The 17,813-nt window shown below is 35.9% G+C and overlaps 1 protein-coding gene across 1 annotated transcript in view; it reads right to left on the bottom strand.

The window, feature by feature from the left end:
* Eda (ectodysplasin A) overlaps positions 1-17,813 on the bottom strand; it is a 370,621-nt gene that overhangs the window by 58,180 nt on the left and 294,628 nt on the right. Inside the window, 1 exon segment of the mRNA XM_053743337.1 lies at positions 7,103-7,128. Within this exon segment, the coding sequence (XP_053599312.1) occupies positions 7,103-7,128 (26 nt within the window).

Below are 17,813 nucleotides of genomic sequence, written 5' to 3'. Positions count from 1 at the left end.
GAACAGGGACAACTCTGATACTCAGATTCTAATACCTTAAAAACACAAATACCTAGAAAATCTACTTATTGTAAATAGTGCCTATGTCTGGGAGCTGATATTACAGTGCTACTTTCCCTCTGTTATATCATAAATTTCTCTAATACTTAATTCTGTTTTAGAAGGAGCAGGTATTACTTTTGTATTCATTAAAATTTTCAATTTAAGCTGCAGAAGTCACAAAATAAAATAAATTAGAATTATTAAGCCCCAAAAGACCAACTAAATAGCTTTACCTCTGAAAATAACTGGGAATACATATAAAGAGCAATGCTGTAGAATTCTCATGCAGGTTGAATATTTCTTATCTGCAATGGTTTGGACCAGAAGCATTTCACATTTTGGATTTTTTCAGATCTTGGAATATCTACATACACATAATGAGATATCTTGGGGATTGGGCTGGAATCTAAACACAAAATTCATTTATGTTTTATATACACTTTATTCAAAAAAACCTGAAGGTAATTTTATGCAGTATTTTATAATTTTGTGACTGAAACTATGTTTGAGAACACTGAATCATTAGATTTGTGGCATCATATAGGTGCTCAAAAAGTTTTGGATAGTAGAGAATTTTGGATCTCAGTTTTCTGGGTTAGGAATGTTCAACCTGTACAACACTGTGGAATATAAATATGTAAGTCACAAATGTGTACCACATATATAATTAAAATTTTTCTATTAGCTATATTAAAAATAAAAGAATGAGATAAAATTAATTTTAATATTACATTTCATTTAACCCAATGTATCTAAAATATTTTAATTTTAAAATATTTTAATTTTAGCATGTAATCAGTATAAATATATATGTGTATATATAATATACATATAAAACACACACACACACACATATATATATATATATATATATTTTTTTTTTTAACCCAGCATGTTTTGCCACTGAGCTACATCCTCAGCCCTTTTTTATTTTTTATTTTGAGGCAGGGTCTCACTAAGTTGCTAGTGGCCTCTCTAAGTTGCTGAGGATGACCTCCTCAAACTTATTCTCCTGTCTCAGCCTCCTGAGTTGCTGGAATTACAGGCATGCACCACTATACCTGTCTATATAGATACATATTAATGAGATATTTTGCATTGCTTTTTGGGATATGGGAATCTTTGAAATCTGGTGTGTATTTCACATTTACAGCATATCTCAATTCAGACTGATTGAAGTATAGGCACTTTAGTGTTAAAAAACAATGTAATAAATACTTGGAAACCAATCACTCAAAACAAAAGCTAGGACTTTGCCAAAATCTTATATGCAACTTTTATCTCCTTACTTCTTCCCCACACAAGGAAAACTTTATTCAGAACCCTTCATTTCCTTTTCATATAATTGTATCACATTTATATGTATTAATAAAATATTTTTTAAAAACTTTGTTGTTTGTAGTTTTATATAGTTTACTATGCTATATTTAATATTTTGGAGCTTACATTTCCTTAATATTAAATTAGGTTTGTCTTTATTATAGGTCCAAGATGACTAATTTCTCAAAAGCATTCAATATATTCATATCTTGGGAATTTTTTTGCAGTGATGGGGATGGAATCCTGGGCCTTGTACATGTCAAGCAGGTATCTACCACTGAGGCTATAGTCCCAATTAGAAGGGAGCTTAAAATTTTATCAGCTTAAAATTATAGTGGTAAGGGTTGGGAATGTAGTTCAGTGGTAGAGTAGTTGCCTAGAATATACAAGGCCCTGGGTTTGTTCCCAGTTCCATACATACAAAAAATTATACCGGTAAGATTCATCCATATCCAATTGGTTTGATGGCTGTTTATCCATTCCATTATATGAATATTTCACAGTTTATCCATATACTATGCTGTCAGTGGGCATTTTGGTTGTTAAATTTTCAACACTGTATATTCTTGCATAAGTCACCTGTTATATACATAGAATAATTTCTTTTGTGTTGAGACCTAGGAATTCACAATTCTTACCCAACTGAGACAACTATTTGGTGGTCAAGGGAGAAGGCAATTTAAATAAACAAAAGGGAGTTGTAGTATCAGTTAGAACCAACAGGACAAACAACTTGGAGGGGTAGGGCTGTTTTTGAAGACCCAAGAAACACTGTGTCTTGGTCTTAGTTTCTCAATCATTTTTACTGTATTGGGATGGAACATGTAAAGTTAGAGCTTGGAACAGTATCACTGGGTATAGCCAGGTCTTACTACTGAGGGTTCCTATACAAAATTTGAGAAAGCTAACAAATCCTAGGCTAAGTCATCTAGAGAACACAAGTCCTATCTTCCCTAGACTCTCCATCCTTGTCTTGTTTTTTTTTGGGGGGGGGCGGTGGGGTAGGTACTGGGGATTGAACTCGGGGGCATTCAACCACTGAGTCACATCTCCAGCCCTATTTTGTATTTTATTTAGAGACAGGGTCTCACTGCTTACTGAGTTGCTTAGCACCTTGCTAAGTTGCTGATGCTGGCTTAGAACTTGTGATCCTCCTGCCTCAGCCTCTCGAGCCACCAGGATTACAGGTGTACACACCACTGACCCCAGCCCTTGTCTTTTTTTTTTTTTTTGCAGTGCTGGGGATTGAACCCAGGGCCTTGTGCTTACAAGGCAAGCACTCTACCAACTGAGCTATCTCCCCAGCCCCCTTGTCTTGTTTTTGAAGGTCAACTCCTCTTCTCTAAATATCCGTGGCTGACTTTCAGAACTAAGCTATGTACCAGTATATACTGGAGTTACTGGCAGGATCAGAGCCTGACTTTTAGTGTGTATGTGTGTATGGCATCTTCTGGGAATAGGGGAAAGATTAAAAATTCTGAAATAAGGAGATTTTATTTTCTAATGTCCCAGACTACATTTAAATTCATCACCATGGTCACAATAAGAAAAACCTCTAGGAGTTAGGACTTAGCCTAGCTAGTTCTAATGGAAAAAAAATGTGAATCTGAGCCTGTTAGATGGATCAACTACAAGGGAATAATTCCAAAGGAAAAAGGGATGAGGAATTTAAGGTCAAGAAGGAGACAGAGCAAGAGGCAGTTCGAAGTCTAAGCCAAGGGGCTGGCAATGAGAGAAAGGAGAAATATACAGGTGCATTTGGGAATACAGAACTCAAAGATTCTTCCAGGATTTTACACTTTGAGAACTCTAAATAACATTGCATTTAATCACCACAACTACCCAGTGAAGTAGACATTACCATCCTTGCCATTTTATAGAATCTGAGACTGAGAGATTAATAAGCATCAAAGTTTCACAGGAAATAAGTGTCAAACCTATGACTTGAACTCAGGTCCCTAAATATGAAAACAAAGTTTGTTTTACTGTTGCAGTGATTTACAACTGCAGTATTGAAGTGTGTTGTAAATACTGTTACAAAGTACTGAAGGTCAACAATGATTTACTTAAAATGAACAGATCCCTAGGGACAGCATGTGAATGTTATCCAAACTGTGTATTATGCCAATAAAAGGTCAAAAGCACCACACTGTACCTGAGGAGTCAGAGAAATAATAAAAATTTGTGGAATGAAAGGGAGATAACAAATATGTGATGATAAATTACAATATAATTTTATTTCTTCATTTGTGTTTAAATATGCAAATGGAACATTATGTATACTGTACAGTATTGCTGTCTGGAGACAGTACCTTGGTACAAGAATATAATTAGAAAGAGCTGAAAGGTTGCTCCCTCATGAACAAACATTTACCACATTTCTTCCTTTAATTTTTCATGAGTTACCCACTATTTGCCCTATAAGTCAACTCTGTGGCTTCATAGACTTTGTCTGTTGTCTATCTCTTAGGATGTTTCAAATATAGTCTTCTTTATTAAAAGAGAGGTATGCTTTAGCATGGGCATATAGCATCTTATTTTTTTTTTCAATCTGCAAACATTCATTAACTTCTTGACAATTTTCTTGCCTCATACTAGTTGCCACACTGCAGTAGAAGGAAACCCTAATTTCTTGTGGTTTTTTGTATAGCTGGGAAGATGAAATTATAACATGAAAAAGACTTAGAAAATGTAAGTATCCTAAGCACGCATGTGGAAGAATGTAAACTAAGAAGATGAGCTATTTGGATAGAGGTTTGTTTTGGCCACTTAAAAGTCATAAAGCCTCAAGCCAGATCCTGGAAGGATGGATTAGAATTAGTGGTGAGGAAGTAAACTTCAGATCTCATGCATATGGGAAATCTATAAATGTTGATTTCAGAAGTTGAGTATACAAAAGTGGTTATCAGAAACTGGGAAGATTAGGCGAGAGGGGTGATGGGGAAAGAGGTTGGTCAACTGGTCCAAAGTTATAGCTAGTTAGGAGGAAAAGTTTTTCTGTTCTATGGCACAGGCTATGGAGGAATATACTTAATAATATATAAACTCTTTAAGATATCTTCTAGTAGAGTTGGCTTAAAAGCTATAGCTCAGATTTCTAATTACACGTTCTACAGTACTCACCTAATAGATCTATACACAGTTTAACACTTCACTTGTTTCATACCATGTAAGAGGTTCCATAGAAATGAGTTTTCTGGGTAACTAAAGCAAACCATAAACAACGAACTTTGAAATCTGACAGAAATCTTTGTAAAATGTTTTGAGACTTTCCTGTCTTCTCATACCAGATACTGCTGTCTAACTGAGGACTAAGAGTCAGCTTACTGGAGGGGTACAGTGGTGCATACCTGTAATTCCAGTGGTTCCGGAGGTTGAAATAGGAGGAGCACAATTTTGAGACTAGCATTGGCAACTTAGTGAAACCCTGTCTCAAAATTTGAAAAAAAAAAAAAAAAAAAAAAGGCTGGAGATGTAGCACAGTGGTAAATTACCCTTGGATTCAATACCATATAAGAAAAAGAAAAAGATGTATGTATAATGGATTATACAGTGAGATGCTCTCAGCATCTACCAAAATTTACAGGGAACTCCTACATTGATGGTCCCAAATAACTTCACTTTTCTAGTTTTATGATTTTGGAATTTTTTTTGTTTTTCACAGTACTAAATGTATATTCTTAGAGTATCAGTGTTCTCACATCTTGTAGACCCCTTTGCCCACTCTAATTGCTCGTCAGACAAGCTCACTGCATTAGTAAATAGTCTTTATTTGCTATATAAAACCCTACCCCAATAGACCTTGTGAAAGTGAAGCCATTCCTTTGTCACTGAGGTAATTTGTCATTGGGGTAGAGAATTTGTTACAGAGCACAAGGTTTTTCTGTTCTCCCTAACTTTGGGGTTCTAGGCTGTGTTTGGAATGTTTGTGGTTGCAGATAAAAAAACCTGTCAATAACTAGAGAATGCCAAAAATAATTATATTTTATTTTCTAAACTTAACATTCTGCATGATGGACAAAATCAGAAGTAATGAATTATTAATAGTAATGGAAGATTGTGATATCCAATTCTTTATTTTTCCAACTCTGTTTTTGGTTTTGGGTGCTGGGGATCAAGCCAGGGCCTCACACATGCTAGGTAAGTGCTCTACCACTGAGCAACATCCCTAGCCTGTGATATCAGATTTTTATTCTTTAATTTTTAATTCACTGGAGAAATAAAACTCTTGAGACAAGCTTTATTTAAAATAAAGTATCCGCCTTAATCTTGAGCACCACTTCATATTTTTCTAAGTGTTTTAGAATTATTTATCTCTTTTGATGATCACAATTCTGTGAGAAAAGCAAGATAGCTTCTTAACTATCAAGTGGCTAAGAGACTGTGACATTTGAAACAAAAAGTATTCTCATTTATTCTACCCATAACCTGAAAAGTATATATGTTGGTGCTATTCTTATCTTACAGTTGATACTAATGATTATTAATTATTGAGCACCTTATCTTAACATAACAAGAAAACTTAAGCTGAGAGAGGTTATAAGATTTGGCCAAGGCCAAACCACTAGAAGTAGAGCTTGGATTTGAAATCAGATCTGTATGGTTTTAAATTCTATGCTTGATCCTTATCCCAAGCTGTCTCAAAGAGAAGCTAAGGGACAGAAAGGTTATTTGTTGATATCTGTTGATTGTTTTCTACATTGTATGTATGCTTTATTCACACACTGGGGAGCTTTACTGCACTAAATCTGCACCTTGTTTCTGAAAGCTTCTGGATTTTGTATGTTGTGTTAAGGGGTGGGGAGAGCAGATTAGATTTGAAATGCTGAACTGACACTTGAAAATGACCTCTGAGATAAAATATTTGCACCACAAATATGCCTTTCTCCTTTGAATAGGATGCAATGTAAACTTATATTTTTAAAGCGCTTTGGAGATGACTTATAAAAATAATGTACCACACAAATCAATTTCTCTAAGACTCATGTGAAGTTTTTTTTTCTTTTAAACAAAATAGAGATTTAAATTTGTGACTTGAAATATAAAATTCCATTTCTGGAAGCATGCATTTCATACTTTAAAATCTGATCATTTCAATGTAGTTTATTTTTTTAAAGAGATGAAATCTATCTGAAATTCAAGGAGAGAATCAAATTGCTGTATTTACAATAACTGAACATCCTCTCAGGAGATACTGTGAGGTTATCGTGAGAAACACATTCTTTTTTCCATTTCCTTTTAAAGAAATCATATTTCTAAACAGATTAGGATTGAAACACAGCGAATTACCAAGTCAATCTTCCTCCTGCTCTTCTGGCACAATGTAAGATAATGATGTGCTGAATTCATCTATAAAGATGACACTACTAACTTTCTGGTAGTAGGCCAGGCCCTTGACTTGTTTTTCTATATGGAAAATAGATCTGCACAATGCTACCTTCTTTCCAATATACCAGGCAACAAAGCATAGGTTGGTTAGACTCTTGACTGAGTACATGTAACTCAGCGCAGGTAGGTCCTAAACAACTGACCTAATGCATCACAGGACTAGGTTCATTAAAAGGGCTATATAATGGTAAGAGTGGTAAAATATGCAGTCAAGATTCATAAGCCTACAGAGAAACATCCTTGTTGTTTTGTTCATATTTATTTATTTATTTATTTGGTGGTGCTGGGATTGAACCCAGGACCTTATGCACGCTAGGCAAGCATTTTACCAACTGAGCTATATCCTCAGTGCCCTTCTTTTTATTTTTTGATTTCGTTCTTAGTTGTAGATGGACACAATACCTTTGTTTTGTTTATTTATTTTTATATGGTGCTGAGGATAGAACCCAGGGCCTCACATGTGCTAGGCAAATGCTCTATCACTGAGCTACAAACCAAGGCCCATCCTTGGTTCTTCACCATTTCAAAAACAGTTCTCTCCATCTGTTTACATGTTAACGACTTAGAATCTATGTCTTCTAAGTCAGTCAAGAGTCCTGAACAAGAAAGAAAGTAGGATCAACTAATGCTTCTAAAATACGTCAGGAGTCTACATGTATTTTGCTCCATTGTACCAGAGATTGGTAAGCAGATCAGGGAATTAACTGCAAAAGTTAAGAACCATTATGTATCACTTAAAACTTTCATTTAGTAACAAGGAAGATTTGTTACCTTGCTAACATTTATTTCTCAAGTGTATGGAGGGTAGAGGCAAGGCATAGTTAAGTGAGAAAGATGCGAAGATAATTTGGATTAAAATGCCATTTATTAAGTACCTGAGGGAGCATTTGAAAATATGCCCCCTCAGGTTATTCTGGGCTCTTCTCACATTTTCTCTGCCCAATAGCTCTGTCTCCATTCAGCTCTTATTCCAAGTCTCTCATGCCAAGAGGAGAGTCAGAAAACCTAGGGGATTGGTTAGCCTTTGTCCTTGCTGTTCTTTTGTTAGAAATGAACTTTCTACTGCTCTTCATCAAAGTCCCATTCATCTTCCAAAATCCAATTCAAATGTCACCTCATTCATTCATTTATGCATGCCTTAATATGTGCCAGCCATTGTGTATTTCTCCTCAGAGATATATTTAATGTATTAGGCCATTCTGAAGCTCCCTCCTCTATACTCCCATTGCAATCTTATCATGCCTCTATATCACTACTTATCACCTCTGTGAATTATTTACAAGATTTTCTTTTTATTAAAACGTTGGGTTCCAGAACCATGGAACCATATTATACTTTTTGTTGGTATCCCTGGGTATACTATAACACAGTGCCTTATGAATAGCAGATGCTTAATAAATCTCTAGTTCTTACTCCGTTCTTCTCCTCCCTTTCCTTTTATTTCCTACTTTTTTTGGTTTAATCCTGAAACCTTTTACTCCAATAACTCTATTTCAATAGAGGGATGAAGAACACTCTTTCCTCTGGGTTTAAATGGGGAAGATGCAAACCTAAGAGCTCTGAGTAGCCATCTTTTCCACATCAGAGGGTGAACCTGTCTAAAAATTGAGCCCAACTCAAAGGCAATCAGAGTCAAGAAAGTCCTGATGACATCATTTCAGCCCAAAGTTAAGCCATGTTTTAAAGACAGCTGCATTGGGGACTTGGCAGTTAAATGGGACAATAAATCACACTCCTTCCTTTTCTTAAAAACTTAAGCCAGTCTAGGCCAGCTATCTGTCACATGTAACTGAGAAAGTCCTAACATAGCTAATGATCTCCATTTCTATATTCCCAGCCCAGGAATCTTTTCTGAGCTTCAGATGAACATCTCAGACTGCTTATAATTTTCTCTTATTGAATTTCCCAGAGGTACCTGGAACTCAACCTGTCTAAAACCATATATCTTCCTCCCCTGATCATTATCTTAGTGGATAGTACAGCACATTGCCAGAAACCTAGGTGGCTTCCTTGACTTCTCTCTTTTTTTTTTTGACTTCTCTTTTCCCTCCCTTCAATCAAATCACCGAGTCCTACTATTTTCCACTTATTAGGTAAACTGTCTACTTCTGTCTCCATTGCTGCTACCCTAGATTAACTGCCTTCATTCCCTTTGTGTCATGTTGCAGCAACCTCCTGACTGCCTTTGTTTTTTTTCTTTCTATTTTGTCTACTATTTTTATACATTATAGTAGCATATGATTATTGCAGTAAGACAGACAATATAAAATCTACATAAAGAATCACATAATAGTTATCCCTTTCCCACCCAACTGCCATCTGAGGTAATCAGTAATTAACATTTGGTGCTTCTTTCCACAACTATTTTTACATTAATGTTTTAGGGATTTAAAATCGTTCCCTTTACTAATAAAAATGGAATCACACACATTACTCTGAAATTTGCTTTTTAAAAACCTAGCAGTAGAACATGGTCATTCCTTCGATCCATATATAGAACTCTCATTCATTTTAATAGCTGCATAATATTTACTAGTTTGACTATGCCATAATTTGACCATTTCCTTACTAGTAGGTATTAGAGTTATCCTTCCTTGTGTCCCTACAATAGTGCTATACTAAACATCCTTATATACATGACCTCAACTCTGTATTCTCAATTTCATAAGATAGATTCCTCAACCTGTGAATGCTAGATGAAATGTATCCTAATGTTTAATTCTAGTATAGATTTGGATTCATATCCAAAATGATTATAACAATTTATATCCTCTCCAGCGATATATATGGATTTTTCTACCTCCTAATTAGCATAGAACATTATTATAACATAAAATTTTTGCTAATGTGCTTCAGTATGGTTAGAAAAGTAAATACCATGCTCATTTTATTTACATTTTAAAATAAATGTTATCTATTTCTTTATTTTAAATTCATAGAAATACACATTAAAAAGTTCAAAAGTCAGGGGCTGGAGTTGTAGCTCAGTGGTACAGTGCTTGCCTAGCACATGTGAGGCACTGAGTTTGATACTTACCATCACATAAAAATAATTAAAGTAAAGGCATTAAGTCTATATACAACTAAAATTTTTTTTAAAAAATTCAAAAGTCAGAAGAACATGAAAATTAAGTCATTTCCTTTCCACCCCAGGCTCCAAATTCAGTTTTCTTCCCTAGAGCAACCACTGCTACCAGTTAAAGATTTTCATGATTCATTAAATCAATTCCTAAATGATGGGCATTTGTTTCCAATCTTGTGCTATTACCAGTTGTACAGCAAAGAGTATATTTGTTGACAAATGATTTTCTACATGTGGGTATATCTAGAAATAGAAGTGGAATTGTTGGTTCATATCATGTGCATTTAGTATTTAAAGATATCTGCCATATAATCTATTCTTGACATTGATCTTGTGCTTCCCCCATTGCATTTAGAATAGTTTCTAAGCTCTATAAAATGGATTCCAAGTCCTGCATGATTTGAACTCTGTTGGCCAGTTCATTTATCATCACTTCCCCTTTAGACCTCTGATACTCTAACCATATAAACTTCTTTCCATTATTTAAATAAGCCAGGCTCCCTACATGTATATTCTCTTTTCCATGGGCACTTTTCCCTCTGATCTTCATTTGGCTCACTAACTCTGGCATCTTTCATGTTGCAGCTCAGATGTTGCCTCTGTTAGGAGACCTTCCATGACATCCAAAATGTAGAACAGGTACCATGTGCCTCATAACACCATGTACCTACCCCACTGTATCACTCATTACAATGTATTAAAATCATCCACTGTGAGTTTGATGAGGGTGGGTTTAATCTTGTTCACGACTGTATTCCTCACATCTGGAGAAGTGATCAACAAACAGTGATTCAAAATCAGGTAGTACTTAATAAACATTCATTGAATAAGTGAATGAATGAAAAACAAAAACAAAGCAGCTGTGGTAGTTCCTTACCTTTCAGACCAAAGAGGCTGGGCAGGTCAAGAAGTAAAATCCAAAGTAAGGCAGAGTTGCCTAAGTAATACACTACAGAGCCGACAGGTGTCTTCTGGCTACACATCTATAATTGCCTATGATATTTTGAGATGCCATACATGAGGGACCTAACACTTCACTACTTAGCCAACAGATTAAGATTCTTAGCCTTCTCCTCTTGAAACCATTTGCATGCTCTTAATCCTTACTGAGCCTTCTCATGGATGCTAATGAAAAGGCTCTTTGACCATCCAAATTGAAACCCTGAGTATTTAATCATTCAGACTTATTTGATTGGTTAAAACTAGCCTGGCTATTATCATGATATTACAGAAATCAGGAACAGTTAGGAACAAATTATATCAGAATTGGAAGGAAACAATTAGACCATCTATTCCAGCAGTTCAAAATTTTTTTCTTATCATAATGCATCTGAGAGATATGATATATTCTCATCAGTAATAGCACCTAGCTTACTAAAGTTTCCTTAGTGGGGTATAGAATGGTCAGAATTTTTAGCAGTATGTATACTTTGAAAAAACTCCTTAGATGGGTTTGAATCTCTTACACCACAGTTGAGAATCACTAATTCTAGTGTAACCCTTTTAAAGAAAATTGGTTGAGAGAAGTGAAGTAAGATATGCCTACAGTCACACTGTTAGTATAACTACTAATAACAGGGCTGGGATTAGAATCCATGTCTTTTGGTTTTCCATACTGAGAAACAAACAGCTGGAAGGAACTTGAAATAGAGACAGACTGGAAGTACCTTCAGAGAACCTCAGGTCAACTGGGTCTCCTCATCTCCTTTAGGCAAAAATGTCTTACCTTTATGACACTTATTATTGGGGTAGCATGTTCCCGTTTTACCTTACCTGATTCTGTTTTGATTATTTATTTATTTACTTACTTTTTTTTCTTGTTATGTTGCCTATGGGGGTCCTGATGTCCTGGTCACAGTAATCCACCCACCTCTGCCTTCCTAGTGACTGGTGAAACAGGTCTGTACCATCACACCCAGCTCTTGCTTATAATGTTTTCCCAATGAGAATGCATTATTTTTTTAATTAAAAAAATCTGTAAATATTTCTAGGAAGGTTAAGCTTTCACTAACCTCTATCCCTAGTTCAATTTAGGCCTTAGGTAGTAAGAAACAGGAGTCTGGTAGCTATATCATTTAAAGGGCCTACCATATATCTTACTAGATATTCTAAAATAGTTGGTATTTTACTTTTTGGTGCTGGGGATTGAACCCAGGGACTTTTACCATGAACTATATCCCTAGTCTTTTCGACTTTTTTATTTTGAGACAGGGTCTCACTAAGTTGCTGAGATGGTCCTTAAACTTGTGATCCTCCTGCCTCAGTCTCTCGGGTTGCTGGAATTGTGACACTGGGCATGGCTAAAATACTTGGTATTCTAAAAATGCTTGTTAACCATGTGTCATAGTTGATGGCTTATTGAGATCATTTACTGCAGGGTTAGTCCTATCAATGAAAGTAGGGCTTTGAAAGGTATTTTGGCGTATAAACAAGCTAAGACATTTTGGCTTACTAATTGTCTTATTGATACAAAGCCACTTTCTAAGTGATCTCCTGTGGGCACTTAAGCTGCTGGCATCTGTGACCCCCAGGCAATCTTGGGGATTCTACATCTGAAATCAAAAATCCACTTCAAGTCCACATACATGGTAAACTTTTAAAAGGTTTAATTTTGTATTGTGAACAAGCCACTGAAAATCTATCAGTTCTCGAAATGATTTTAGTCTCTCTCATTTGGTAATAGCACAGTGATGTCTCACTGAAAAGCAATAAATAGAAGAGCAATACTAGAATGAGGGCAATTTGTAATTCTAGTTAACATTTGTAGAGACAGAACACATTTTCTTTGACACTGTAGCCTTCATGTCCATCTTATCAATTTAATAGTAGTTATCCCCTATTCTATTGTTATTTTTAAGAAACAGGGACAAAGGGTATATTTCAATCTTGTTTATCTCCTTATACTTTTTATAATAGTAGAAAAGAACACTATTTTGACCTGTTCAAAAGTAAGAACTATAAAGAAAAATTTTCAAGAGATACTAAAAATGGACACATATATAAGCCAGTCAGAAATTAAGAGATTGCACAAAGGAATGTGCAGATGTGACCATTTGTTGTGATGAGGTAGGCCACAGTTTGACACTTGGAGTCTTCTTCTTATGGGCTTATATAGCACCAATAAGAACTAAAACAAGTAATTTGCCTGAAAGAGAACATAAGTGTAGAAATTATAATGGTTGACCATAAATTAATGAACATATAAGTGCCCTCAAATGTCTGGGACACCATACTATTATGTTCCTTTTCCAGAAAGAATGTAATAATAGCACTTAACAATTATTGAAGTAGTTTTTCATACTTATATTTTCTAATATTTTGATTAACACAACAACCTCATGAGGTAAGTCACAGTAATTATCCCTATTTTATAGACAAGGAAACTGAAATTCAGAGGGACATGACTTCTCCAAAGTCACATGAGTGGTAAGGTGGCAGAGGCAACAGTGCTGGAATCCATACATTGCAACTTGATCTAGTACATTTTCTGTTATACTGTGTGGCACTTTTATTACCTTACTAGGGCAGAAACACTAGAGACAGGTGGGTGTGGAGAGATAAAAGGATTTTGATTGACTCTTGAAGATGCTCTACAGGAAAAAAAGGAAATTACCTTCTTGGGAATTCAGGATTCCTGTTATCTGATTCCAAGACCTTATAACCTCCTGAACATGATCTACCTTTTGGAGCAGCCTACAGGGGATGATGAGGCAAGCCACTTGAAGAGCTGATATTACTTCAGAAACACATCACAAGGATGGACCTCAGTAGGAAATCTTAACACAGGTTTCTGGAATTGTTGTGACTGAGTACAACAATGAAGTGATCACGCTTTCCTTGCATAATAATAATCACCAAAAGGCCTCATATAATTAGCAACTATGAATTCTGGTCAACCCAAGACAAAAGCTATGAATTTAAGGTAGATATGTAGTAAAGAAATAAAAATTCACTTGTTTTCTAAGAGTTCATTATAAATCTTGGAGGGGAACTAACCCTGTGTTTGGGACCTCTGCTTAGATGGTCAATGCCTTCATTTATAGAGTAATTTGAAAGGAGAAACTGATATTAATTTCATCATTCTTGAATGATGGGTTAGAAAGTTTGGATACACCCTGGACATAACCACTGACCTTTTCTGTGAAGGCAAGTTAGACAGCCTATGTTATGCTTCCCATCAAGTAGTTTAATAAATAGTCTGTTGAAAAGAAGATAATGGCCTTCTGCAATCTCATTTTTTCTGGGTGAACCTATGCAAGCTCCTGAGGGTCACCACATTCCTTCCCTTTTCTTTTAATCAAACATTTGATATTTTTTCTCCCACAGGCATTAGGGGAGATTATTAAGCATGATAACTATAGTTTTTAGATATAAAGTCTAGACTCCACATTTATTGGTTTGTTAAGTTGTTCATTTGACAAATGTCTGAGTATCTTCAATGTACTGGTTCATGTTAGGTAAAATGCCAGGACCCAATTTACCACTCTACCTTTGCTTCATTCTTAGTTGTTGCCTATAAATGTCTGCTCCTTTACTAAGCTGTAAGCATCTCTGAGGCCTTATTCATCCGTGTGTTCCTTCTGTTAGTGTCTAGAAGGCTTGTTATCAATAAAATAGTGTGGGAATTGAGGTGAAATCAAAGGACAGTTACAGATAAAAAAAACATACATGGAACTAGAACTGACTTTTTCTGTTCTCTTTTAAATGTGTTTCTAATTTTGACCTTTGAAAAACGTTTTCTTCCTGAAACTATTTCTTAACTCTTCAAGACAAATGATATTTTCTTTGACATTTGTGATGACACTTGAAATGGACAGCTAAATTTTTATTATAATATGATCAAGTAACTTGTGCATTTAGAATTAATGCCTGGTAGACTCCCCCAACTCCTTTGCATAGTTTTTTGTTTTCCTTCTTTTGGCGGGGGCAGAGCTTAATTACTCTTTTTTGATTTACTATCCCCACCTCTTACTCTATTCAGGACAGTTTACAATCTAACACACTTCTTCAGTGAGAAGTCCTTTATTTGAGTACAAGTCAGCTCATTGTCTTGAGACAGAGATGTACAATGTAAACTTATATATCCAACTGGCTAATAGGCACTTCAAATTTAATGGACCTAACAAAATTCTTGATTCTTTCCCCATATTCCTCTATACTTCTCCTCTTCTCTTCTTCCAAATGTCAGAGATGCCAATTATACTCATTTAATTCCTTAAATCCAAAATGCTGGTGTCATTTTAAACTCTTCTCTGCCTCTCATATCCTTTATCCAATCCATCTGAAAATCCTCTCAGCTATTTCTTCAAATCTCTCCAGAATCCAATCACTTCCTACCACCCACACCACTTCTAACCTGGTCTAAACCACCATCATCTCATGCCTAGATTACTCTCTCCCTAATGACTCTCCCTGCTTCTGTCCTTTCTTCTGGCACCCCTTTTCAGTAAAGTAGTCAGAAGAATTCTGTTAAGACACAAGTCAAATCCTATCAGTACTCTGTTCAAACCCATCTAGTGATTCCCCATCTGATGCAGAATAAAGGCCAGATTACTTACTTTGGCTGATAAGGCTTGAGGTTGGATTTTGGCCTCTGAACTTATCTCCTTCCCTCTCACTCTTGCTTTACTCTGATCTTTCTGGAATATACCATTCCTGTGTTTCAGAACTTTTGCATTTTGTTTCTTCTTCCCCCAGAAATCCACATGGCTTGGACCTTCATTTCACTCAGGTCTCTTCTCCTATGTTCCTTTATCAAAGAACCTTACCTGGATCACCTTACAGCATATCCCATTACTCTGATCTTTTTCTTGGATATATTTTTCTTAACAGCACTTATCATCACCAACTTTGTTTATTGTCTGTCTCTGCACTAAAAGTAAAGTTCCTTGGGGGAACAAGAAATATTTATTGAAGGTCTATCATGTGCCACATCTTTTTCTAGGCAGTGGAGATATAAAAGTGAACCAAACAAGATATTCTTATGGTATTTCTATTCTACTGTATATATGCTGCTGAATTTACTCAACAAATATTTGAAGAACGTATTGAATAAATAAAGCATATATTCAGGAGGATAACATGAATGGTTTAAAAGAAAAGGAGATTTGGATTGGCTCATACCATTTTAACTCATTGGGACACTCATCACATCTAAAGAAATGGTTCCATAGACTTTTGTGTAAGGCTGAACAACTAATCAAATCCCAGGACCCCAAGACAGTCTATATCCCTAACTATTAAGGTACACTTGGATTCCTTCTAGCTATATTCAGTAATGAAAAATACCTGGATGGCATGATAAACATGGCTTTGGCATAGAGGGACCAGAATCTAATGACAAGGTACAGATTCAGATCAGGAGGGAAGCAGATTAGAAGTGCTAAAAATTAATGAGAGACTTTGGTCTTGACCAGAGAGAGAAAAACTGTTTTGTATCAAAACAGAATAAACACTCCGAGGAAGGTTAGTATTAGAGATGTTGGTAGTCAGATTTAGATAAAGTGATTTGTAGAAGAAGAGGAAATTGTCTTCTTAAAGAAAAAACAAGAATGGTTAGATGAAGAGGTAAACCTTAGAAGCCCTTTGACTTTCCACTTGGAGAGGGATGGAAGAAAATGCTCACTGTAAAAGGTGATACTGTTCTCATTTACTCCTTCTCAGCATCCAGGAATTATGAAGGATTTGGTGGTACTGGGAAGAGTCTCTGATGAAGTACCAAATATTGAGTGATTTACATGTAACAGAAGGTGAGATAATTATGAAATGAAAGGGATAATGACTATCAGTCCCCAGTTTCTATCCAGCCAGAGACTGGCTGCATAATGGTTGCCTTTTTCTTCTTGGATTACATTTCTTAGATCTGAAATTGATCATCAATTGTATGTAAATTGTCTACTCTAGAGTATGGTCCCACTGGTCCAGTTCTCCATTAAAAAATCCATTGCTGCTGACACCTTCACTAACTAGAAAACCCTACCTGTCTTATTGTTCTGTCTTTTTATTACAGGGTCTTTATTCTGAGTTCTTTTTCAGATTTCATCCAGTTCTTCTTGCTTCTACTGACAAAATCCTGGCCCCATTTCTTCAACAGCTCCCACCTTCTGGAACTGCTTCTACCACTAGCCCTTACTCACATTGAGAAATGTCAGCTTAAAAATCTCATTTTAATCTTTACAAAATCATATTGCTTTGTAACCCCCTCCAGACACATATCATTGGCAGATGTAGCCAGACACATGCTGTCTTTGAATCCAGATGGCTTTGCAGCAGCCCAGAGCTATGCATTCTATAAACCCTTGTGCCAAAGGGGTAGCATTCTATCACATGATAATTTTGAAATGAGTGATTCAAAGACCCTGCCCAGGAGCTAGCTCAACAAATTTTTTATGTCCCACAGAATGCACTGCTAGTTAACTCAAAACTATTACACAGCACTGCCTTGGTGAGGGGGCAGTCAACATCACCAACTTACAAACACCAACGATGAGCCAGATATTAGGCCAGATTCTGAGGTTATAGAAAGAGAATTGAGTCCTTACCCTGTAAAAACATATAGACTAGTTCTAGAAGCTTTACTTTAGATTTGGACATGGTAGCAGATATGAACATTGATATGATTATTATTGGAATTTAAAAAATCATGTAAGTGCCAGCATGGTGAAACACTCTCTCAATTCCAAAAATATGACCAATTCCTTTGGTGGCCCTAGAAGATGTTAAATGTCCCCAGGACAGAGGAAGCCCTTATGGAGAGTGATACTGAGAGATATAAATGCTACTTTGGCTCTCAGACATACTGAGAAAGTGTTAAAGGTATCTGGAGTTGGAGGAAGGAGGATCCTTATATAGTTTAGTTCTATATCAAAGGTCTTTTGGTACATTAGGTTGGAGAAATGTTCTGTGACCTTGGATCTGTAGACAATATATGAGATGATGAAGGGTTTTTATTAAGAGATAACTCAGAAGTGATAAAGGATCA

Source organism: Sciurus carolinensis, chromosome X (genome assembly GCF_902686445.1).
Source record: "Sciurus carolinensis chromosome X, mSciCar1.2, whole genome shotgun sequence".
NCBI lineage: Eukaryota > Metazoa > Chordata > Mammalia > Rodentia > Sciuridae > Sciurus > Sciurus carolinensis.
The sequence above is the reverse complement of the archived record's forward strand: the minus strand, read 5'-3'. Positions and strand labels throughout refer to the sequence as shown.